The sequence below is a fragment of the Acomys russatus genome, chromosome 1 (assembly GCF_903995435.1).
Source record: "Acomys russatus chromosome 1, mAcoRus1.1, whole genome shotgun sequence".
NCBI classification, from domain to species: domain Eukaryota; kingdom Metazoa; phylum Chordata; class Mammalia; order Rodentia; family Muridae; genus Acomys; species Acomys russatus.
Window position 1 is genome coordinate 25,240,415 of NC_067137.1, and position 25,569 is coordinate 25,265,983.

Below are 25,569 nucleotides of genomic sequence, written 5' to 3' on the forward strand. Positions count from 1 at the left end.
CTTTGTATCGCGGTCATATAAGTAGACGCAAAGTTGAAAATTATTGTAAAACACTTCCCAAAATCTGACTTGACGTTTTACAATCGCGCTCTTTATAGTTAGCAATATGAAATGATCGGGTTCCTCCCTTGTCAGCCTGAACAAATGTATTTTTATTTCCTACTCGTTTAAGAGGGTACTGTCAAAAGCTTTAATGAGGCTTAATTCTCAGTCACCTTTTTAAATAGTTGAATTCACTATGGATTTTTTCTATGCCATGTATGTGCCACTTCATAGATTAGTAAATGACCTCTTTTGCTGTATTTTAAAAGCAGTTTAAACTGGGCATAGTGGCTCACGCCTTTAGTCCCAGCACTCTGGGAGGCAGAGGCAGGCGGATCTCTGTGGGTTCCAGGACAACCAACGTTACACAGAGAAGCCCCTGTCTTGAAAAACCAGAAAAGAAAAAAAAATTATATTAGTAAGAACTTTGTAACTGAATACTGCACCCAAAGAAACAGAATTCAGCTCTTCATCTTCAATATCCAGAAGATCTGGTTCTGTCAATCCATCATCCTGTCTTTATCTAGCTTTAACTATCAAAAAGAAACAGCAAAGAAATTACTCAGGAGTGACAATAAAAACCTTTTCCTTGCATTTACAACACACACTGTTGAGTACAATATACATTGTTGATTACAGTGGCTTTTTTGTAGTTCTTTGGAACGTTGACTTTTTTTCTTTTTTTCAGCCAAGGCAAGCTTTTTTTTTTTTTTAAATAAATCCTGAGTGCTAGGATTAAAGGTATGCACCACCACACCCAGCTAAGGCAAGCTTTTTTATCAGGTCACTAGGTAGCTCTAGCTACTTCTATTCATCATGCTTGGATATTTAGGGTGTGCGGGCTGCTGAGCTGCCCGAGGAATGCTGTGACTGGTGGAAACAAAAGTCTACCTTTCCTGAGCCAGAGCCCTGGGTGAGGAGAGTTTTCTACCTGGATTCCATCACAGAGCACCACTTCCCCTGCCAGGGACATGAGTTCATGTTTGGATCATCCTGGAGTGTCTGTCTCCCCAAAGCTTGGGGCTGGGGCCACAGCATACCTTGCCTCACCTGCGTAAACAGCTTTCCTCTCCAGATAACAGATCCAAAAGGGCATGTCATTTAAGGCAGGATTGGTTGGTTGGTTTAACACACACACACAGGTTATATGACATATATGCGTATTATGTATTATACATACATACATACATACATACACACACACACACACACACACACACACACACACACACACACACATTTGTTGTTGTTTGGACAGGTTCTCACTGTGTAGCCTAGATTGGGCTTGAACTCTTGATCCTCCTGCCTCAGATTCCCAAGACCTGGGCTTATGATCATACATACCACACCAACTGAGGCGAGGGTCTTTCCAGATAATTTAAAAGTTGGTATTGGGGAAAAGGAATCTCTGGAGGGATCTTGGTTTGTTGATGCTTTGCCTCTGCTGCCACTCACCTAGGCATGGCCACAGCCACAGGGGTAAGGCTTTGCGGGGGAGCTGCTTGGCAAGAAGATGGCCAGAGCTGGGTATGATGTCACATGCCTGTAATCCAAGCACTTGGGAGGCGGAGGCCAGGAGATCATGAGTTCAAGGCCAGGTTCATTTCTTTTTAAAAATGAAAAGTTAAGATGTGGGGCACTGGGATCTAACAGGTTCTGGCTTTGACCCTAACATTGCTGGGGAGGGGAAGACTTGGTCTGGAGGCCTTTGCCACAGCCTCTTTCACTTCCATTATTTACCCTGTGTCTCACCTGGCCATGTCTACTTCTTTCTTTGCTGTGTTCTGAGGTGTATGTTTCATTTGTGGCCTATGGAGAAATGGAAAGGCCCAGTCGGGGTTGATCATTATTACAGCCCACCCACCTGTGAAGAGGTTGTATCCATTTTAACATTCTCACTTGCCCTTCAGGGAACTTTGGTGTCCCATGGGGCCCCCTCCAAATGCTAGCATGGAGCAGAGTATTAGATGCAGGAGACCATGGAGAAGAGGGTCACCAGGCATCCAGGTGGTCATCAGGAACCCCCACACCCCATTCTGACTGTGCAGGCTGGTAGGCATAGCTCTACTCTCCTAGCTAGGCCCCTTTCTCAGGGTTCAGGAGGCTGGGGGAGGTGGGGCTGGAGAAAGGCTAGCCAGATCTTATTGGCAGCTGAAGCTTGAAGCAACTCACCAGAGAGATGGCAGAGTTGGAGGACTGGGTACCTCGGAAATGGTTGCGTAAGGCCTCCAGGACCTGAAGGAAAGGTAAAATGCCCTGCTTATGTTGAGCACAATTAGGCCTCTAGGTCAGGCCAGTGGGGAGCTAGCCGGGCACTCACCTTCTTGTCTGTGAGGCAGCCAAACACTAAGATGAAGACACCCTGAGGAGCATGGGGATGGGGTAATTGTTAGTGTTGGACGAGGCTTGCTTCTTGCTGCCTCTCATCTTCTATTCTCAGGTCTTTTCTCTAATCTGTGTCCCAAATCACCTCAGTTTTCACACACATTAGCACCATTTGGTATTGTGTGTGAGGTGTGCATGCACACGTGCCTGTGTACGTGCTACAGTGTGCATGTGGAGGTCAGAGGACAATGTGAGAGAGTCGGTTCTTTCCTTCCACCATCTGGGTCCCAGGGATCAAACCCAGACTTGGCAGCAGGCACCATCACCTGTTGAGCCATCTCGCTGGCCCTCAAGGGCCTTTCTTGATTGGGTTAAGATTGGGCACTGATGATTTCCAGACTTGGACAAAATCATAGGAAAAACAAACTCAAGAGAGGTTATGTAACTTGCCCAGGCTTATCTAGTGAGGCAGTGAAGGAACTGGAATCTATATTCAGTCTTTCTAAGATTCGTGAGCCTGGTGATGGGCATGCTTAGATCATCCAAAAGCCACCCCACCCTTGCTACCTACCTGGAGGCTGTTGAGAATGGTGAATATGTAGTGAGAGACTATGGCGTCTTGATCAAACACAATGGCCACGCCCAGTCCCCAAGTCAGGCCAAAGACAGGCGTGAGAATGAACAGGGCTTTAAGCACCCCCAGGAGAGCTTGGTGCCTCTCCACTTGGGGCCCCTCTGACAGCGAAGGTCTCAGCAGCTTCAGCACAGCTATGACAAGGACCAGCCCATTTACAGCAACGATGGCCAGCACTGGCTCGCTGAGGGTGTACAGCATGGCTCCATCTCCATTCAGCAAGCATTTCCCCTCCCACAGGTATTTCTTTTGAGGCAAGTAGAGGCCCAGGGTGACACCTGCAAGCCCCAGTGGGCACAGGTAGCCCAGTATCACCATCAGTGTGAGAACTAGGTGCTTGGACAGCTGATGGAAGACAAAAAGCAGCTGGTGGGCCAGCACCAGGGCCTGTGCCAGCATCCAGAAGAAGGTGGCCAGGTAAAAAAAGTGACTCAGGAAAGCAGTGACCAGGCAGAACAAGCTGTGGTACCCTGAAGGAAGGTACGTGCTTCCCAGGAAGCATGCGTCTGCAATCAGCAAGCAGATCACCATGTTAAACAGGGTGGTGTGGCGGAAGAAGGCGAGTTTGTTCCTAACCACCGTTCTCCACACCACCCTGTAAATAGCCAGGCACACGAGCAGTGCCAGGATGGAAGCCCCAATACCCACCTGGCTCAGCAGGTCCAGGATGGGATCTTCTGGGACAGTGTGTTGGGACATGAGGATGGAAAAGGCAGTGAGATGCTGGCAAATGCACTGGGTGGTGCTGCCATTGGCTGCGTGGACCTGACACCCTTTATCTGACCAACCTCCCCGACCCTGAAAGACATCGTGGTCCCAGAAGACACAGTGCAGGCTTCCATTCATATCTTCAAAGTCCATGATAACCTCTGCCTGGGTGAAGGCCTGGCCATCCGTTGTGATGGAGACCACAAGGATAAGCCCAGGCGTGGTATATGGGGCACCCCACAGCTCTTGTGTGTAGTTTGAGGGCAGACGGCAGTCCAGTTTTTTCAGTACTAGGCTAGTAATACTGACGTTAGTTCCACTACGGACCAGCGAAGCCAGTGAATGCCGTGGAATCTGCACCTGCACGAGGGGCCAGGCAGAGAAGGACATTTGGTAGCCAGGAGAGGAGTGTGTGAGGAGCTGGCTCTGCAGGAGCACATTGGACGAGCTAAAGGAGAAAGGATGCTGCTGTGGGCTCAAGCTCTGGACCAGGGTCTCCACAGCCTTCAGGAAATCTGAGCCCATCGAGGGCTCCTGGGCCTGGGCCAGAGTCCACAGAGAGCTGATGTTCACGTCTAGGATCTTGTCTGTGGTTGTCAGGAGGTCCTGCAGTGGCCAACAGTAGGAGGAGTGTGATTTGCCAGAGTCTGCAGGGGCGCTGGGACCAACAGGCCCCACCCTTTCCTTCATGGAAAGACCCAAGGTGGTGACAAAAGGTGACGGGATGGGTCTATGGAGTAGGCCTTCTAAATCAGAGGAGTGGGGCACTGCCCAGCAGCTACCAGGGCCTCTCAGGCTCATGGTCTCCAAATCTACACCCAGATCCTCTGCCAAATGCCTCTTCTCCCACTTGCATCCCTTGAGACCTCTCAGGTTCTACAAAGGTCCCTCTTCAACTCCATCATCTGTTCAGTTCTGTAAATCTAGTAATGGTGGTCAGTGGCAGAGAGCACACTGTGCCGAAGTTGAGAGCCACATGAGGTCTGCTTGGCTAACTCTGCAGTTTAGTATCTGGCAGGAAAGGGGTGTGGTATTGCTGCCTCTTGTTTTTCTTGACTCATACAGCAATAAGTACAGCAATGTCAACTGTGTTTGAGTGTCTCTGTGGGTATTGGGTTACCAGGTATGGTGTGTTTGTGTGTATGTGTGTGTGTGTAATGTACCCATGCTGTGTACCCACGCATGGCTCTGAAACTCATGCCTCCCCAACCTTTCCTGCCTCCCAACGTCAGGCTTTCTTTATTCTCCATGGCTTTGGAGACTGGTGTTTAAGAACAGAGGAAGCAGCTGGGCGTGGTGGCGCACGCTTTAATCCCAGCACTCGGGAGGCAGAGGCAGGTGGATCACTGTGAGTTCGAGGCCAGCCTGGTCTACAAAGGGAATCCAGGACAGCCAAGGCTACACAGAGAGATCCTGTCTCGAAAAGCAAAAAAAAAAAAAAAAAAAAAGAACAGAGGAAGCAGGAGCCAGCACCTGGACTCTAAAGAGGTCCCTGTTGGGCTACCCACATGACATCAGAAAGGCAGAAGCGTTCATGATGGAAGAGCTTCCACCGGCTACCATCTGTTTGGCTCCCAGTATAACTCTAAGACCTTACCTTCAGGGCACTGTCTGTAAGCTCTGTGCTTGTCTCTGCCACTACCTTGGCCAGTAACGTCACAGTGTGCAGCATTTCTTGTAAGTCAGAGGGGGTGCTGGCTGCCCCCACCTGCCCTTGCAGCTGACTCAAGATATGTGGCACTTCCTCATTAGGCTTTCCCTGGCCTTCCAGCAGCAGCTGACAGGAAAGACAGTGGGATTTGGGTGGCACAAAAATCCTTGTCAGGAAGGAGCCACACAGCTCCTTGCCCCTCTGCTCTGTACCCCTCAGAGGAGCAGGAAGAAGAGAGCATGGTGAAAGGAATGGATGCTGAAGTTAAGAGGACAGACACTACTTGATAGAACTGTGGTTTGAGACAAACACGTTCCCCCCCCCCCCACGCCCTTCCCTAGAGGGCCCTCTCCTCCTTCCTAGGTCTGCATGGGGTCCAGGTGAGAGAGGCTGAATAACAGGTAAACTGACATCAGGTAAGCTGAATCTAAATTCTGAGGGAAGGAGAAGGAGAGGCAGTTAGGCAGGCAAGCAGGCAGGCAGGCAGGTAGACAGGCAAAGCAGGCAGGCAAGGAGGCAGCAGGCAGGCAGGCAGGCAGGCAAGTATGTAGGCAGGTAGACAGGCAAGCAGGTAGGCAGGTAGACAGGCAGGCAGCAGGCAGGTAGACAGGCAGGCAGGCAGACAGGTAGATAGGCAGGTAGATACGCAGGTAGGCAGGCAGGCAGACAGGTAGACAGGCAGGCAGGCAGGCAGCAGGCAGGCAGGCAGACAGGTAGACAGGCAGGCAGGCAGGCAGGCAGGTAGGCAGGCAGGCAGCAGGCAGCAGGCAGGCAGGTAGACAGGCAGGCAGGCAGACAGCAGGCAGACAGGTAGATAGGCAGGCAGGCAGGCAGGTAGGCAGGCAGGCAGGCAGGTAGGCAGGCAGGCAGACAGGTAGACAGGCAGGCAGGCAGGTAGGCAGGCAGGCAGGCAGGCAGCAGGCAGGCAGGTAGACAGGCAGGCAGGCAGACAGGTAGATAGGCAGGCAGGTAGGCAGTCAGGCAGGCAGATAGACAGACAGGCAGGCAGGTAGGCAGGCAGGCAGACAGGTAGACAGGCAGGCAGGCAGGTAGGCAGGTAGGCAGGCAGGTAGGTAGGCAGGCAGACAGTAGGCAGGTAGACAGGCAGGCAGGCAGACAGGTAGATAGGTAGGCAGGCAGGTAGGTAGGCAGACAGCAGGCAGGTAGGCAGGCAGGCAGACAGCAGGCAGGCAAGTAGACAGACAGGCATGCAGGCAGGCAAGCAGACAGGCAGGTAGGTAGGCAGGCAGGCAGGCAGGCAGGTAGGCAGGCAGGCAGACAGCAGGCAGGCAGGTAGACAGGCAGCAGGCAGGCACGTAGGCAGGCAGGCAGCAGGCAGGCAAGTAGACAGACAGGCAGGCAGGCAAGCAGACAGGCAGGCAGGTAGGTAGGCAGGCAGGCAGGGCAGACAGCAGGCAAGGAGACAGCAGGCAGGCAGGTAGACAGGCAGGCAGTAGGCAGGCAGGCAGGTAGGCAGGCAGGCAGGCGGCAGGCAGGCAGGTAGGCAGGCAGGCAGTAGGCAGGCAGGCAGGCAGACAGCAGGCAGGAAGGTAGACAGACAGGCAAGCAGGCAGGGAAGCAGAAAGGCAGGCAGACACGCAGCAGGCAAGCAGGTAGGAAGGCAGGCAGGTAGGCAGGCAGGCAGGTAGGTAGGCAGGCAGGCAGTAGGCAGGCAGGCAGACAACAGGCAGGAAAGTAGACAGACAGGCAGACAGGCAGGCGGACAGGCAGGCAGCTGGCAGACAGGCAGGCAGCAGGCAGGCAGCAGGCAGGCAGGTAGACAGACAGGCAGGCAGGTAAGCAGACAGGCAAGCAGACGGGCAGGCAGGCAGGCGGGCAAGCAGGTAGGCAGGCAGGCAGCAGGCAGGTAGGCAGGCAGGCAGGCAGGTAGGCAGGCAGACAGTAGGCAGGCAGGTAGACAGCAAGCAGGCAGGCAGGCAGACAGGCAGGCAGCCGGCAGGCAGGTAGACAGGCAGGCAGGTAGACAGGCAGGCAGTAGGCAGGCAGGCAGGTAGGCAGACAGCAGGCAGGCAGCCGGCAGGTAGGCAGGCAGGCAGGCAGGTAGGTAGACAGGCAAGGCAGGCAGGCAAGCAGGCAAGCAGGCAGGTAGGCAGGCAGACAGGCAGACAGCAGGCAGGCAAGCAGACAGGCAGACAGATAGGCAGGCAGACAGGCAGGCAGTGGGCAGGCAAGCAGGCAGGCAGCAGGCAGGCACGTAGGCAGGCAGGCAGGTAGGCAGGTAGACAGGCAGGCAGACAGCAGGCAGGCAGGTAGGTAGGCAGGCAGGCAGGCAGCAGGCAGGTAGGCAGGCAGGCAGGCAGCAGGCAGGTAGGCAGGCAGGCAGGCAGAGGTGTCTGGGCTGCTGGGAAAGCAGTTACCTTGGCTTTAAGACATAAGTTTAGGATTGATGCCTCTGTGCAGCTGTTCTGGACAGGTCCCCATATGCCATCAGACCCACAGAGCCTCTTTACCATGCCCTTCTTATTCACAGGACATGGGGCCTGGGCCATGAAGTCAGCTTTGGTGATGTTCCAGGCAACCACCAAGAAGTCCTCAGGGCAGGTGGTGTCCCCATCTGAAGAAGGGTCAGTGAGGCTGCAGCAGCCACAATATAGCCAGAGCTTTTGTTCCAGCCAAAAGCAATGCAGGCTTTGATACCTGACCCAGTGGCCCAAGGCAGAGGAAGGACAACAAAGAAGGGGTCCCATGTTCCAAGGACAAGCAGCTTAGAGGTCAGTCTACTGGACCCAAGGCCCACATACCCTGGATGACGGTGACGGAGACGGAAGCCATGAGAGGGGCCAGGTTCTGACCCTGAAGGGCACAGGTGTATGTGGTATTGGCTGCTGGGCAGTGCTGGACAGCCAGCACAAGGCACTGGGAATCCAACATGTTATGCAAGGAGGCTGAGGGTAGGAGAGAGGAGAAAAGGAGCCGTCATGGGCTGAAGCAGGTGAGAGCTAAGCACGGTCTTCAAAGATGAAGCAACGGGGACGAGCTGGATGGTTTGTCAGTATCCACTTAGTGGGGACAAAGTTTGGGTTTTGCTGAAATGCATCCTACTGGGTCTCTAGACCTGGGACTGAGTTTCAATGCATTTTTAAATATTTGTTTTTGAGTCAGGCGTGGTGGTGCATGCCTTTAATCCCAGCACTCGGGAGGCAGAGGCAGGCAGATCACTGTGACTTCGAGGCCAGCCTGGTCTACAAAGAGAGTCCAGGACAGCCAAGGCTACACAGAGAAACCCTGTCTCAAAAAAACCAAAAAAAAAAAAAAAAAAAAAAAAGAAAGGAAAAATATTTGGTTTTGCTATTTGTATGGCACTTAAGAAAAGATTCATTTTAGTTTTTTAATGCTGTGCATACATATGTATCTTTGTGTGATATGTGCATGTGAGTACAGGTGCCCACAGAGTTCAGAAGAGGGTTTCAGATCCCCTGGGCTGGAGGAACTGGTAATGAGCCACCCAGCATGGGTGCTGGGAACTGATCTTAGGTCCTCTGGAAGAACAGCAAGTACTTTTAACTGATAACTCTACCTCTAATTTCCTCCTTTTAAAAAAATATTTAATTTTGTATTTTATATATATATAAGTGATCTGTCTTCATGCACACCAGAAGAGGGAATCAGATCACATTATAGATGGTTATGAGCCACCACGTGGTTTCTGGGAATCGAACTCAGCACTTCTGGAAGAGCAGCCATCTCTCTAGCCCCCTGGTTTCCTCTTTTTTAAAGACAGGATATTATTAAGCTAACCTCATGTAATTTACTGCAGCAGTTAAGTGGGAATGTGTAATGAATGGGATCTGTGAACAGAGCAGGGATTGCTCTGATGGGCCTAGACACCCAACTCCCATCCCTCGAGGGAGCAGCCACATCATTCATCTTTTATAGCCGCTTACCTTGGCCATTCTCCCCAGGACTCCAGGTAGCAGTGTAGGCCAAGTTTGTGAGCGGGGTACAGCAGCTCAGCTGGAAGCCAGTGGTTGTGGCACAGGAGACAGACAGCTTGCTGGGAAGCCGGACCACTTCTTTCTCCTCCAAGGGCAACGTCACCACCTGCTGCAGCTTCCACCTGAATCCCTGAGCCTCGAAGATGCTCTCATACTTACCTGCAGAGAGATGCCCACTGTGCCTGGTGGCTCACCCAGGTCTGCCTTCAGGCCAGCTCTCCAGTGCTTTCTAAAGCACAGCCCAGGCCCTCCAGCTTCTACTCCCTTGCTCAGTGCCAGGACCTTCCTCCCAGCCAGAAGGTCCTGCAACGGCCCTTTTGGAAAACATTCCCTGCCCCCAAGGAGAAAGAGATTGTAGAAGAGGCCCCTGGCCCGTCCATCTTAGCCAGTGCCGATGGACTGACTCTAAGGTGAGCCCCTTCCCCTATAGTGCTCCCCTGTCCCTTAGTATCTAAACCAAGGATTCTCAACCCGTGAGTCATCACCCTCTGGGGAATCAAATCACTTTCACGGGGGTCTCCTAAGACCATTGGAAAATGATTCTTATCAGTAGCAAAGGTACAGTTATGAGGGAGCAATGAAAATAATTTTATGGCTGGGGCTCAGCACAACATGAGGAACTGTGTGAAAGGGTCGCAGCACTAGGAAGGCTGAGAACCACTGCTCTAGACAAACACCAGTCTTTCTCAGCTGTACCCGAGTGGTCTGTTTTTAACATCTCCCACGTAATGAATTTTTACTGGGAATATTTTTTCTAAAAATCAGTAACAATGAGAGGACTGGCAGTTTTGCCCTTGTGTGTCTGTGTTTGTGTGCATGCACTCACACACGTAAGCATGTCTGCTGTGCGGGTGGGCATGTGCCACGCATGGCCTGTGTGTAGGGTCAAAGGACAGTCTCAGGTGTGGGTGCTCATCTTCCACCGTATGTGAGGCAGAGTCTCTTTGTTTTTTGATGCTACATCTTCCAGACTCTTTTTTCTTTTGTTTTTTTGGTTGGTAGGAGGTTTCATGTGACCTGAAAGCTGCTAGTAGTGGAGACTGGTTGTGAATATCTCATCTTCCTGCCTTCACCTCCCAAACGCTGCTGTCTGATTGACAAGGTGTTGAGAATTGAGCCCATGGTCTCACGCCTGCTGGGCAAGCGTGTTACCAACCAGAGCTACAAGCTGCTGTGCATTTGTTCTCCATAGTGTCTCGGTGGCACTAGATGTCACCGCCCATCCTGAGAGAGGAGACAAGTGACGTCATAACCACAGCATTCCCCCTTTTTGGTTTCGTTGTGTTTTTACGTCTTCATGTATCAGGGCAACACTGAGTTTTTATGAAGCCCTGAAGGGTTTTGGAACCCCCCAGATTATAATGCAAACATCTGGCCGTTGTACAGACATGTTTACTATAATGGGTCTCTTTGCCTTTGCTTTCCCAGCAAATGGCAAATGGAAAAGGTTTGGAAGGGTGAATGGGGGTGGGGGGATGGGGAGAAAAGGGGAGGGGGAATGAGAGGGGGAGGTGAAGAGGAGCAGAGAAAGAAGTGGGCAGTTCATGCCTGTAACCTCAGCACTTGGGAGGCTGAGGCAGGAGGCTCACTATGAGTTTGAGGCTAGCCTGAGATAAAGAGTGAGTTTGAGATCAGCCTGGGCTACAGAGTGAGACTCTGTCTCCAAACACCTGTGGGGAAAAAAGGAGGGAGAAGAAACAGTTGAGGGTTACCTGTCCAGTGACGGGACATGCGGGTGACACTAAGGCCAGCCTGGCTCTCACTGGACATCTGGAACACATTTGTCCCTGGCCATAGTAAGATGGGCTCCTGGGTCTTTGAGTGTTTCAAGAACCATCTCAGGTTTGTAGCCTCCTCTTTCTTGAGGAGAGTGAGGTTCAGGGTGTCCCCATGCCTTTGAAGCTGGGAGTCCAGAGTCAGGTTTGCAGGCACTACAGGGAGGTAAGAGACAGGGGCTAAAAGAAGGGCCTTAGCTAGCATTCCTCTCCCTCACCCTCTGAAGCTTGCCCCTCCACACCCCACCCTGCATAACTTCCTTTGTGGCCATGCACACCCCAGCCTGGCAGACCATCCCACTGAGAGGTAGAGTAGCAAGCTCCCTGGTTTACAGCTTCCACTTTCCAGGGACTTGAGGATGCCGAAGCTGCTTCAGGGAAGGTTCTCCCCTTGCCCATGTGTCTCCAGAGCTGCTTTTATTAGCCTCACTTTTCAACTCCCAAGCTCAGGTCCAGTGTCTTGCTGTGATAGTTGGGTTTTTGTTTTTTGCCTAGCCAGAGGAGCAGCTGGGCTTGGACCAATTGCCAGAAACACAGGTCCAAAGAAAATGCAAAAACAAAACAAAAGCCTCCCAACGCCAGACGTGGTGGCGCATGCCTTTAACCCAGCACTTGAGAGGCAGAGGCTGGCAGATCTCTGTGAGTTCAAGGCCAGCCTGATTGACAAAGTAAGTTCAGGACAGCCAAGGCTACACAGAGAAACCCTGTCTCGAAAAACAAAACAAAAAACAAAAGCCCCCCCCCCCCCCCACCCCCTGCCTCCCCGAACACTCCAGAAAGTGGTTCTTTTCGCTTGGGGATACTGATTTCCAAGTTCCCAACCCTTCTTACCAGGTGGCAGCAACTGGCAGTAACCAGGAATGGGGCCCTGGAAGCTGAGACATATACAGGGGTCGCTTTCTGACCTGTGGCCATGGCAGTTTGGGTAAAGGGAGCAAAGTGTGGCGTTCCATTGGTAGCCAGGGTGACAAATGCAGAACCTAGTCCCATTGTGGTCAACACGACACTCTGTGACAGAGAGAGACAGGCAGGCTGAGAAGGTGAGGTCTCAGTCCTGGCTGACACAAGATTCTTGAAGTCCTAGGAGATCAGGCCCACCCCTCCCCCCAAGAGGATTTCTTTTGCAACCCAGACTCAGAGCAGCAGGCTGTGTTGGGCAAGGACACCCTGGTGAAGTTTCCCACACTCTGCTTGCACTTTGTATCCTCTGCTCAAGTTAGAACACTGAGGCATGAACAGGAAGGGAGGGGGGGGTCTGCCCAGTAAGGAGGTGAGGAAGAATCTAGGCTGGGGAGAATGAGGCCGGCTGTGTCCTCCTCAGGACACAGGGAGAACTCACTGCACCTTGGGCAAGCCGCCTAGCTAGGGTTGGGAAACCGTGTGCCATTCACACAGAGTCCCTTTGCCATGCAGCTGCTACCTGTTGTGAGGCCAAGGGCAGTAAGTGTTCTTGGGGAAAGGGATGCCAAGGCAGTAGGAAGAGTAAAGTTCTTAGAGAGCTCCTGTGGCCAGGTCCTGCTTGAAAATTGCAGATGTACATAGCTGGAGACCAGCACTGATTCTGCAGAGGCAAAGAGGACATCAGAGAAGAAGCAGTGAGGCCTCAAGCTAGTCTCCCTTTGCCTTACACTCTCAGCTGGCCATGTCTTGGGACACAAGCAGATGTCATCTCCCATAGCCTGCCTACATACACACAGGATGCAGGGCGGCTACAACACCCAGTAGGGGTGCATTCTGTTCCATGGTTCCACGTCGTCATTGCAAAAGTGCACAAGTCTCTCTAGATCTCCCAGCTAAAGAGCTGGTGTAGGACCTGTCTGGCCTCCCCAGAGCCTATCCTCTCTCTGTGCATCTCCCTGTGGATCTCCTTGCACACTCTCTTGTGCCTTCCTTTCCCCTCCCTTGTTGCCCCTGCCCCTCTGCCCCCCCCCCCAGTCCCTCCACTCACCCCCTGCTCCACTGTTCTGGTTCAGTTGCTGCCCAGATTTCCCTCCAGATGGATTGAGTTTCTGGAGAGAGACAGAGGAGAGACCTGAGGAAAGAGGCTGGTCCCAAATTCCTCCCAGAGTACCTCGGGGACAGCCTGGCTACTTTGGTTGTGGCTTGGTCTCTTGGGAGCTCTTCTTTAGGCCAGAGGTCAAATATAAATATCTGAAGGGGGAAAAGGCACTCAGAAGAGGGGGGACAAGGACACAATTCCAGAGACCTTGCCAGGGACAGCAGTCTCACCTGAAACCAGGAACCAGGCACACCCTGGGAGTCAACATGTTTGCTTAGTTCCTTCCTGAATTTACCTGTCCCTGGGCCTCTAGGCTAATTGAAATGGCTGGGCCCAGAGCTATAAGAGTGAGGCAAAGAGTCCTGCAAATTAACCCATTCTTTCCTCTCAAAATCTCATGTGCATCTGTGTCTAAAACCAGGTGGCAGCACATACTTGCAAACCTAGCACCCAGGAGGCTGAAACAGAACTGCAGCAAGTTCAAGGTCAGCCTAGGCTACATCAAAACCAAACCAACACAACCTAAACAATAATCACCCCAAAAATAGAAATAATAAAACCAGAAAGAAAATTGGCATGGTGGCTCATGCCTACTAATCCCAGCACTTAAGATAATGAGGAAGAAATATCACTTTAAGCTCAAGAATTCAAGACCAGCCTGGGTAACACAGCAGATCTACATACAATAAAAAAAAAAAAAAAAACAAGAAAGTAAATAAAATTAGCTGGACCCACAGATATAGATGCAGACAAGGATAGGATATAGATAAACCACAGATATAGATTTAGATCTGGGGATTACAATAGATTTTGAGATGTAGATAAATAATGATATTGCTACTTCCTGGGAGAAAGTAGATAATAAAATACAAGCCCAGGCTCTACCGCTTCTCCTCAGCCCCTCACCCATCCTCTAGGCCAGTGAGCTTCCATCTCTGCAAAGGTTTCCTCTTCATTTCCTTTTGAATTGCTAGCATGGCCAGAGAGCCTTTATCCAAAGAGCCGCTGGTGCCTCGGGGCTTTGTGGGGACTTAGATAAAAACATGGAAGTGTCCCCTCACCCTGGGCAGGAAAACTGGCTTCTTGGGGGTCTGGCAAGCTGGTCCTTTCCCTCTACCTGTCCTTTCATCCCACACCTTGTGGTCCCTTACAACCTGAGGCTTCGGATGTGGTCTCCGCAGACCTCGTCCTCACCCCAGTACTTACTGACTGGGCTGTGGGGACAAATGTTGAGTCCAGCTCCAGCAGGGGAAGAGCCGTGGCCAGGAGCAGCTGGGAGAGAGCTAGAGAGGACATGGCTCTGTGCAGCAGGGCCTAAAAGCCCTCCAGCTGCTCCATGATGCAAATTTCCTCTCCCAGAGGCTAGCATGGAAATAAGGGAGGAATTAACAGAGGGAGCCAGACTGAACTGACAGAGCAAGTGTCACAGCCCGTGACCAGTTAAACATGCTTCCAGGTCACTGGGGCCACCTGGACCCCACATGATTCTGTGGGAGGAGAGGACACAGGCGACGAAGGCAGGTTCAGGCATGGTTCTCAGGGTCTAGGGGACTTGGGTTGCTTTGGAGTTCTTCCATGAAGCTGGATCTTTGAAACTAAAGCCAAGGTTGGAAAGACTACAGAAAGGGGGTAGCAAGATGTGGGGAGAAGTGTTTGTGCCAAACTTGACAACCTGGTCTCTGGAACTGGTCTCCTTGTAGAAGGGGAAAAGCAATTCTTGTTTCATCAAAGACCTTGCCTCTGTGCCCTGTGCTGGTATGTTAGAATACCTCAAGCTGGGTAATGTTTCCGTTTTTTTTTTTTTTTTTTTTTTTTTTTTAAAGACAGGGTTTCTCAGTGTAGCCCAGGCTGTCCTAGAATTCCATCTGTAGACCAGCCTGGCCTTGAATTTAGAAATCAGCTTTCCTCTGCCTCCCGAGTGCTAGGATTAAAGGTGTGCACCACCACCACAGGGCAGGCTGGGTTTTGTAACAAATAGAAAAATTTCTGCCTTACTTGAGTCTTGGGAAGTCCAAGATTGAGGGTTGTGTCTTTTCTCAAGGAGCATGCCTGATGAGAGGGCATCCTGAGAGGCTAGAGAGCCAGACGCCCAAACTCTTTTCTTTTTGAGTTAGGGTCTTACTATTTTGCTAGCCCTGGCTGTCCTAGCACTCACTATATGGATCAGGCTGGCTTTGAACTTACAGACTATGCTGGCTTTTCACTCAAAGAGATCTGCCTATCTTGGTCTCTAGGTGCTGCGATTAAAGGCTGTTGACAAAAATGAAAACATTTCGGATTGGAGAAGTGGCTCTGTGGTTAGGATGACTGGCTGTTCTGCCAAAGGCTCCAGGGATCCAGCACCTACAGGGAAGTTCACATTCACCCGGAACTCCAGTCCCAGAGGACCTGATGCCGTCTTCTGCCCTCTTCAGGCACTATACGCACATGGTGCACAGACAAATCCATCAGGTAAAACAGGCACTCACATAATGAAAAATAAAGGAAAGAGAACTTGCGACATTGAAACATCTGAGAAATGTGATTTAGAAACTGAAGGTATGCTGGGCGGTGGTGGCGCACGCCTTTAATTCCAGCACTCGGGAGGCGGAGGCAGGCAGATCGCTGTGAGGCCAGTTTGGTCTACAAAGCGAGTCCAGGACAGCCAAGGCTACGCAGAGAAACCCTGTCTCAAAAAACCAAAACCAACAAAAACAAAAAACAAAAAAACAAAAAGAAAAGAAAAAAAGAAAGTGAAGGTACTTATAGTTCCTGCTGGCTAAGGTATGTACCAAGCTCTGTCCTCAGGGTTACTTGCTGAAGCAGTGTTCCCACACACCTAAAGAAGAAATGCCAATGGACTCATTAGTAACTTTACAATGGAGATCAGCTCTGTGGACAAAAGAGAAAGAGATGGTGAAGATCTGTGGTAAACAAACTAAAGGCTCTGAACTACATTTGACAAATAGCTGACGCCCGTTACCTCCTGGTGCTGGATAGATGGGTGTTGAGAATCTCTGACTGCGTGTTATAGACAGCGTCTATGTAGTTAGAGATAATAAACCAAGAGGGGCAAGGAGCCTTTCTAGTCACAGTTTGGACTCACAGAGAGATTTGAATGTCCTTTGATTATTCCACCCCCCCCCCCAAAGGTAAGGTAAGTTTAATGTGGTGTGTGTGTGTGTGTGTGTGTGTGTGTGTACAGAGTAATGGGTCTCATCATTGTGTTTTATACATATCTATCCTGACAATGTTTTCCTATTTATCCCTCTTCTCCACTGCCTTGCCCCTCACCTTCTTGCTGGTCACCTTTTTCTTCACAAATAGTCCCCCTTCTGACTTCATGCCATATATATCCTGATTTTTTTTTTTTTTTTGAGACAGGGTCTCACTGTATAGCCTGGCTAGCCTACATAGCTTAAGCTAATCTTGAGCTCATGGAGAGTGTCTGCTTCTGCCTCTAGAGTCAAGGATTAAAGCTATACACCACACCCAGAAGGACACACGTGGGTCCACTATCCTCTCCTCCTGCCCTTCTTCTCTAAAAATCTTTTTCCTCTTTCATATTCTATTTTTAATTCATTTTTTAAAAAAAGATTTATTTATTATTTATACAGTGTTCTCCCTGCATATGTTCATGTACCTGCAGGCCAGAAGAGGACACCAGATTCCACTATGGATGGTTGTGAGCCACCATGTGATTTCTGGGGATTGAACTCAGGACCTTTGAAGGAACAGCCAGTGTTCTTAACCTCTGAGCCATCTCTCCGACCCCCTCTTTTTAATTTCTTAACACACACACACACACACACACACACACACACACACACACACACACACACAGTCACATAAGTCTAGATTCTGCCTGAGAGAAAACATACAGTTTTTGACATTCTGAGTCTGGTTTATTTTGCATAGTGACCTCCAGTTCCATTTACTGTCCTAAAAAGGTAAAAAGGTCATGATTTCATTCTGTACGTGTAGCCACACTTTATTTATCCTAGATGGACATGTAGTAGAAGTTTTGGTTTCTTTAAAAACTTAGTTGTACTATGTAAACAGGTTTTTGTTTCAATCCCAAGTGTGGGATATGGAGCTGCTTTTAATTTGTCCACAGCAGATAACAGCCTTGTGCGACTTGGAGAGGGGCCTTTGCCAGCTTCAGTTAGTGGAATTCTGAGGACTTGGAGAGGGTATAAATATCAGAGCCCAGAGAGAGGAAGACGCGTTGAGGAGATGGTTGGAAGGGGAAGAAGGCTCCTGGTTCATTTGCTGTTTGCTGGATATCCTGACCACTGAGATTGGTGTTGCCCCAAGGAACCCATGACCCTAGCCAGCCGGAAGTAGCTAAAGAGAGCTCGGCTTTCTCCCCACTGACCTTCTTTCTCTCCTACCTAGTGTTGGGCGGAGGATTGGTGGAAGGGATGTAGCGGCATAAGAAACCTAAATTAAAATAGATTTTAAAAGTATGTACTACATGGATATGTAAGCTGGTTCCACTTTTTAGCCTCAGAGACTTTAAGGTCAAACTCCCCATTTGCTTGAAGAGGTGCACAGAGAAAGGAGAGCCTGGCCCCGCCCCAGCGGCTGCATTGAGCACAAACGCTTTCTGCTTCTCTTGAATCTTCTGAGTCCGCTCGGCTACTTGCTGGAATATTGATCTCCGGTCTCCAATAGGGTCGTTTCTGAGGTCCAGAGGAACACAGAGGAAAAGGGAGTGTTTGAGAATCCTGACTACCTCAGCTGGTAGTTAGGGTCAGTGAGAGAGTGGGGTCGGAGATCAACCACATCACAGAGACACGTGCTTTGGGGCATGTGGGATGGTGTGTCCCTGAACTCCAAGGACTGGGTTAATAATACCTTCAGCAAAGTAAGCCCACATCAAAGCCAGCATCCAAGTTTAATGTTCTAACTGGAAGCCAAACATCAGAACTACCACTTCATAAGCCTGGCTGGGCAGTGGTGGCACAAGCCTTTAATCCCAGCACTTGGGAGGCAGAGGCAGTCGGATCTCTGTGAGCTCGAGGCCAGCCTGGTCTACAGAATGAGTTCTAGGAGAGCCAGAGCTATGCAGAGAAACCCTGTCTCCAAATCAAACCAAACCAACCAACCAAAACTACCACTTTATATTCCATCTTAGAGACCTATGAGAGCCCCTCCCATTCTTGAAAATACACCTGAAAATCTCTCCAAGGAGTGAACCCTTATCACCTGAGGGTCCCTAATGCGGTATAAACTTTATGCCATTGTAGCATCACAATAAATTAATCAGAAGAAAGCAATGTGCTCATGAGACAGAGAGCTAGTACAAGCTTCATGCTTAGCTACGAATTGTGGAATCTCAAAAAACGATGATGTTTTAAAGTGGGGATAATGTGTGACCTGCTCAATGTGGCAGGACATCAAAAACTGAGCTAACCATACACACATCATTCCCAACTGTCCTTTATCATCAATCCCTGACAAGGTTTCATCCCTTTGTGAACTATTTATTTTACTTGTGTGTATATATGTACATGTTCATGTGTGTGTGTGTGTGCACATGTATGCAGCTGTACATTCACATGTGTGTGGAGGTCAGAGGTCAACCCCAGCTATCTTCTCCAATTGCTCTCCATCTTATTTTTTGAGATAGGTTTACTCAGTAAACCTAAACTGACTGGCCAGCAAGCCCAGGGGTCCACCTGTTTCTGCCTCCATAGCACTGAGATTACAGGCACATGCCAGCCCCTTCTCAAATATTTTTTATATATTTCTCTGCATGAATCCTGAGACAGACAACTTCCACCTATTTCATACCCATTGTGTAAAGTGCCTCCCATCGATGTTGTCATGCTAATTTCTAACATTTCCTAGAGACCTAGGGAGGGGGCACCTAGGGAGGGGGGACCAAGGGAGGGGGCCCTGGGGAGGGGGCCCTGGGGAGGGGGGACCGAGGGAGGGGGGAGAGATAGTAAGGACATTGTGCAGTAAAAATCAGGTTTCCCAGACTTCACTGAACATCAGCACCCCCCGACCCCCGGGAGTTCTGTTTTGCAGTGACCATCCAGTTCTGGATGCCACACACACCCTGAGTTCAGCCCCAGCAGGTGTGCCTCAGAGCCCCAAACTGTATTTTTATAAAGCTTCCGAGACAGTTCTGAAGATGAGCCAAGACGGGGAGCCACCGCTTTAAGGGACAACTGGAAGCTCTCCACACCTACATTGTTTGAAATTCTTCATTTCACTTAGTCACAGGGCCTGAAATTAGCTCCCGCTGCTGCAGCTATATTTTGTGTGAAGAAGAGTCCTCCATGAAAAGGATCGAGCTTAAAAGTATTGCATAGCCGGGCACAGTGGTGCATGCCTTTAATCCCAGCACTCAGGAGGCACAGGCAGGTGGATCGCAGTGAGTTCAAAGCCAGCCTGGTTTACAAAGTGAGTCTAGGACAGCCAAGGCTACACAGAGAAACTCTGTCTCGAAAAACCAAGGGGGGAGGGCAGGGAAAGAATATTGTAAACTCATTTACACCTTAGTAAGAGTTACACTACAAGGCTGGGATGTGGGACTTGGAAGAGCATCTCCAAAAAACCCAGGCTCCTTTACTGCAATCCCACATGGACAGGAAGCCCTCAGTGCCATCAGGTGATCCAAATCAATGGCTTCTTTAGCCGAGTTCCCCAAACCTGGCTGTGCATCAAAGTCATCAGGGATACATTAAGAAAATAAACATTGTATGGCCTTACCCCAAATCAAACTACACTTATGTTATAACAAATTGTATCTGTTTGGCCTAGGAAGCCAATAACTGACACAAAGAGTCCAAAACACAATTCAAAGCTGCAAGCACTACCCTGGGCAGAATCTAAACCGCTACTAATCTAACAATAAACTAAGATTAACTACTCTAATCCTCATAACCTACATATATCCCTAGCAATTGCCAATCTGATCCTTCCCGGAGGCTTCTCTCCTCCAACTCCCAGTCAAGCGTCAATTCTTAATTGTCAACTCCTGGCTCCTCCCCCTCTCCAGGAAGTCCTGCCATCCACTTCCTATCCTTCTACCCAGCTGATTGGCTGAACAGAGCTTTATTGACAGTTGTTACATCCACTCAAAACATTCCTCCACACAGCGGCACACTACCGGTCAGCTATGTGGAGTGACCTAGCGGCCATTCGGATAGAGAATAAGGAGGAGGTTTAGGATGTGGTGGTTCAAGCCTAAAATCCCAACAGAGGCAGTGGCAGGAAGGTTATGTTTGAGGCCAGCCTGGGCTACATAGCAAGATCTTGTCCCTCTCACCACAAAGAAGGTGGTTCCCTAGCACAGGGCCTCAAGGGGGGGAAGAGGGGCAGATGTAAGGAGCCAGAGGGTGCCTGGGATGATGGGAAGAGGAGCTGGGAGGAGGAGAGGTGGTCACATGGGACCCACTGCTCTGAGAAGACGCTTGGGGATCACCCCAGGTGACCTAGGGCGTCCACTCTCCTGACCCTGCTCTTTTCCTCTAGTTCTTGCCTCTCTTCCTCTCTGACCCCATCTGAATCTGTACAAGTTTGTGCTTTATGTAGCCTTTGGAGTTTTTGTCTTTTATTCTTCGTTTGTTTGGTTTTTATTTTATTTTTTAAAAAGATTTATTTATTATGTATACAGTGTTTTGCTTGCATGTATGCCTTCATGCCAGAAGAGGGCACCAGATCTCATTACAGATGGTTGTGAGCCACCAAGTGGTTGCTGGGAATTGAACTCAGGACCTTTGAAAGAGCAGCCAGTGCCCTTAACCTCTGAGCCATCTCTCCAGCCCTGTTTGTTTGTTTAAAGACAGGGTTTCTCTGTATAGCCCTAGATGTCCTGGAACTTGCTCTCTAGGTCAGGCTGGCCTCAGACTCACAGATCCCGCCCAGATGACTAGGTTTTGTAAGTTGCCTTCCACCCTTTCTGAAACAAGGAGAGACCATTTAAAATGAAGCAACCAGCAAAACTTCATACGCTGAGGGACCACTCCACATTTACATGGCAAGCAAGACCCACATGTGTCTTCTCTTTGTCAATTATACTGTGGACTCTTACGTGTTCCTTTCCCAGGCTCCCCAAGGCCTGGCCAGTCCTACAGACGCCTCACCTGACCATGCTCACGGATTGAAGCCAACTAGGACTGGCAAGAAGATAGCCATGTTATCCATGCAGGAGTCCGTCTGGCCTGCCACTCAGGGTGCCTGATGGTAGCAAGAGAGGACAGTACAATAAAGTGAGCTGCACTGAGTGCTTCCCACGGCCCCCTTGGAACCTGCCCCAGCATGCTGGCTAGAAATAGATTCCTCAGCCACGTGAAGACTTAGCGAGTCCACCGTTGTTGCCTGGTGGTGGTAGCAGAGGCAGCACATGCCTTCAATCCCAGCACTTGGGAGCCAGAAACCAGCAGAGGGAGTTCAAAAACAGCCAGGGCTACACAGACAGACGTGGTCCTTGGGGACTCTGGCCTCCACCCTCTACTCCCTTCCCCCCCCCCCCCTGCCCGCCTAGACCCGCAGCCCTTGGGAACTCCGCCTCTGCCCGCTCTGCCCGCAGCTGGCCTGGCGGCGCTGACCGCCTATGTGGGCCTGCGTCGGGATGGGGTAGGGCCAGTGCCAGTACAGAGATGGGCCGCCCCCTGGCCACGAGGACCCTGGAGGTGGGTGTGGTCTGATCAGACCGCCTGACCGGAAAGGCTTCTGCGGAGGCGGCAAAGACGTGAGGAAAATGGACTGTGGGCTCTGGGAAGCTTAGTAAAGCTGCTGCATCCCGCTCGCGTTCTGGGCTGCTCCTGACTCGACCCCCTCAACTCCTGCCTCCTTCAGGATCCCTGCCTGGATGTCAAGCGAATGCCTCTGGGGCCCCCAGCGAACTCGGTGGAAACCATGGCTTCTTTGATGCCTCTTTCCCCATATCTGAGTCCTACAGTCCTCCTGCTGGTCAGCTGTGACCTGGGTTTTGTGCCAGCAGGTGAGCAAAGAGGACGCCCGCAGGGACGGTCTGTCAGAGCCAGTGTGGGGGTGAAACCTCTTAACCTGTTAACACCCTGGCACCCCCAGACCGACCTCCCTCTCCTGTGAATGTGGTGCTCACTCATCTCAGAGCCAACTCGGCCACAGTGTCCTGGGACGTCCCAGAAGGCAACATCGTCATTGGCTACTCCATTTCCCAGCAAGTATGAATCACCCTGTTTCCTCAACCTGTGCCCTTGGATCTCTGAACACCCCTCCAGCTACCTCCACACTACTCCTTTGGAGTGTTTGGATGTTACAGACTCTCTCCCAAGTTAAGCCTGGTGGCGAGGGACGGAGGCTAGGTTACTCTCCTTTCTCTACGCAGCGACAGAATGGCAGCGTGTAATTAGGGAGGTGAACACCACCACCAGGGCCTGTGCCCTTTGGGGCCTGGTTGAAGACAGTGACTACATGGTGCAGGTCAGGATCATCGGCCTCTGAGGAGAGAGTCCCCCAGTGCACTTCCTGCACTCTCAAGGATTCTGACAGGCTGCCTTCCAACAGCTCCAGCCCAGGTGAGAGCCTGTCTTAGTCACTTTTAACCTGGGTTTTAACCCCTTGTTTACTTGCTTAAGGCTAACTACAGTCTAGCTCAGGTGAATAGAAGGATGATTTAACTCATTCTACTGCAGGGGAAGGAGAGAAAAGCAGATGCACAGGGACCATCTCACCTGCACCAGGACTAGTGTCACCTGCTAGCTCCCCCACAGCTTGCCTCTGGGCCTCAGAGAGGGGTATTTCCGTCTGTATTGTCCTCCTCTAGTGAGCAAGAGAAACCATCTGGGCCTAGAGGCAGATGCCACACTGCACTACTCCAATGTCTTTCACAGAGCCTCCGGTGCTCCCCGCTCACCTGGCAGCCCCTCCAGCTGCTCGTGACCTCACCCCTGGGACCTGTTGCCAATAAAGGTTCTTGAACAAATGAAACTGGCTGTATGGTATACTGTATGGTATGCTGAAGACAGCTCTACACCTTGTCAGCTCGCCAAGGGCCCCTCACGTCAGTCACCACCAACCTAAAAGGAGAGACTTATTATACGATGTCTGTGCCAATGTTTTCATCTTCACTGGGTGGGGAAAGACAAAGAGGAAGGGGAAAGCTAGAAGCCTCCTTTCCTTTGTCGAATGAGAAGAGAGGAAATGAGAAGTCACACAAGTCTTTGTACCATGGAAACCAGGACATGTCACATAAAAGAGACAGTAGATTTTTAAAAAACTTTGTTCATGACCTTGTGCATACTAGGTAAATGCTGTACCACTGAGTTATATAGCAAATCCCTTCCCACTCTTTTGATTCCACCATTCACTCTGGGGAAGTGGTCAGAAGAGCTGAGCAAGTGTCTTGGGGGCTAACAGAGCAGCTACCACTAATGTGTTCCTTGGTGCCATGTATCCTCACCCTGTGCACACCAGTGCCTCTTCTTTCTTTTCTTTTTCATCTATATCTCTGTTCATTCAAAGTTAATAATAATTGTAACCCATAAATGAGTTTATATTTATACTCTGTAACACATCCAGAGGATTCTAGAAATAAGCTGAGGGGTTTGGATGCCCCTATCAAAAAATTATAATTCGGGTTCTGGGACCTATTTGTTACCTGTGAAACATGGGACCTGTCCTCTACTCATTCTTAATTTTCTAGAGGGATGCAGGAGCAGGGAAAGAAATACTTGTTGCCATTGGCAACTGCTGTGGCTGCAATGCTTTGGGACCCAGCATCTGCCTGGAGATCTGCTATGCTTTTAGGAGGGTAATGCTTTTAAATGGGTAATGCTTTTAGGGGGGTACAGGTTCAACCTTGGATCATTCAGGAGTTTATGGATAGCTTCCTTTGTACATTTCACTCAGTCTCTCTGATATGATGCAAGACATGAGACCAAAAATTCTTGAAAGGATCTCAATTAGACAAAGAAGATAATATCTTTTCTGTTTAACCAGCCCCCAACCTAGATGTCAAACCGCTCTAAGCTAGAATGGGAGCCAATCTCTGGTCTGTCTTGTGCACTGACCCATCAAGACATCTAACTGGATTTCAGCAACCAGCCTTGAACTCACTGTTTACCCAATGACCAAACTGGGTGCCTCCCCTTTTCCTAGCCAGAGCTACCGACACATCCCTCAAAGCCTGGGTCATTTCCTGAGACTCTGACAGGGTAGAGACGTTGGGCATGAAGACAGTGATCTGAGAAGAGCTGAGTCATCTTGGGAATTAATAAATTATTAAGTCTGGGGTGAATCCTGGTTCCACCACTGACTAGCTGTTTTAACTTCGGCAAGCGACCCCTTTAATCTGCCTCCTTCTGTGTAAAATGGGGCTGTGCCGCTGCCTATCAGCATTGAGTGGCCTCGCGCAAGTCCCATAACTTTTGGGTGAGGTGGAGGTTTCAGCTGGGTGAATTGTCTTTCGCCTCCTGTAGCACCTGCTTTGCTTTTGTCCAGAGTTTTAAACAACCAAAGCCCACCTGACCGTCCAGCAGTGAGAAAACCTAAGTTTAAGGTGAAGTAGGGTCCAGGCAGGGGCGAAGACACACAGTGATTGAACTCTCCGTTAGGTTCACATGCAGCTGCGGGATTGGTCAAGGAGAGAAATTGACAACCCTTGTTTATGGTCCCGCCCTAGGACTCACTGCACTTGTGCAAGTGCTGTTTGCACCCTTGTGCGTATCCACTATGTGACCTTATGACGTGGGTCGCACTCAAGTTGCCTGTCCCTCAGCGGCTGGCACTGCTGCCGCTTGGCGGGTTGTCCAGGTAACTGCAGGAACATCAGTGACCGGTGTGCCTCATGCAGTTGAAGCACCTGAGCCCTCAGGTGAGGAATCCTGTGCCTCTCCCATTCCCCGGCCACCTGGCATTAAAAAAAAAAAAAAAAAAAAAAAAAAGATGGGGTAAGAAGTTTTATACGTTTGAGCGCCTACTTTGTGCAGAAGATTGTGAAAGATCTTAGAGTAGGCGACATGCACCGCTATCGACCATAAGCTTCCATTGCATCATGTACACCAGTTGAGTGCCAGGCTCCAAGCTTAGGCTGTAAGGGATCAAATCTGCCTGTCTTATGTCAGAGGCTCTTTCTGGAGTGGGAGGCGTTTATATAGACGCAGATCATAACTTTACACAGGATGGAATAAGAGCTTTAGATATAAGCCCTGTGGACGGCTGAACCTCTTGGGCTGTGAAAGTGTGTCTCCTCAGATTCCGAAGAGGCTGGGCAAGGAGGGGAGAAGCCCAGAGACATAACGAGGAGTGGGTTTGGGAGTGAAGAGAACTGAGTTCAGGTCAGCTCCAGCACTGACGTGGCCAAACGGTACCTGTGGCTTTAACCCTCGTCATGCGCAGTCCTGTCCCTAGCTTCTTCATTTGGAAAGAAAGGCAGAAGTGAGAACAACTCTGAGAGACTTAGGAGAAAGTAAAATAAAGTTCTACACATGAAAGAACCCCACCATAAATGTAACGAAACTATTTATGTATTTTGGTTTTTCGAGACAGGGTTTCTC

The 25,569-nt window shown here is 50.3% G+C and overlaps 1 protein-coding gene and 1 pseudogene across 1 annotated transcript; one reads left to right on the plus strand and one right to left on the minus strand.

Moving 5' to 3' along the window:
* Nucleotides 1–440: 440 nt before the first annotated feature.
* Adgrf3 (adhesion G protein-coupled receptor F3) lies at nt 441–21,179 on the minus strand. The gene is made up of 15 exons (XM_051155912.1): nt 21,172–21,179; nt 17,547–17,754; nt 13,040–13,100; nt 12,512–12,652; nt 11,923–12,099; nt 11,029–11,247; nt 9,266–9,475; nt 8,123–8,266; nt 7,739–7,935; nt 5,307–5,486; nt 2,939–4,315; nt 2,363–2,404; nt 2,215–2,277; nt 1,795–1,851; nt 441–575 (listed from the first exon to the last, which is right to left on the minus strand). The coding sequence occupies exons 1-15, from the start codon at nt 21,177–21,179 to the stop codon at nt 543–545; spliced, it is 3,117 nt and encodes a 1,038-aa protein (XP_051011869.1). The 3' UTR covers nt 441–542.
* Nucleotides 21,180–21,892: 713 nt separating this feature from the next.
* LOC127186766 (fibronectin type III domain-containing protein 4-like) lies at nt 21,893–22,699 on the plus strand (annotated as a pseudogene).
* The last annotated feature ends 2,870 nt before the right edge of the window (nt 22,700–25,569 follow it).

Bases quoted from the DNA above. Each gene is read 5' to 3' on its own strand.
- Adgrf3 (XM_051155912.1), bottom strand. The intron at 2,405-2,938 runs GTAGGTAGCAAG...CATGCTCCTCAG, and splicing joins CCATTCTCAACAGCCTCCAG to GGTGTCTTCATCTTAGTGTT. The intron at 1,852-2,214 runs GTGAGTTGCTTC...ATTTCTCCATAG, and splicing joins CCAACTCTGCCATCTCTCTG to GCCACAAATGAAACATACAC.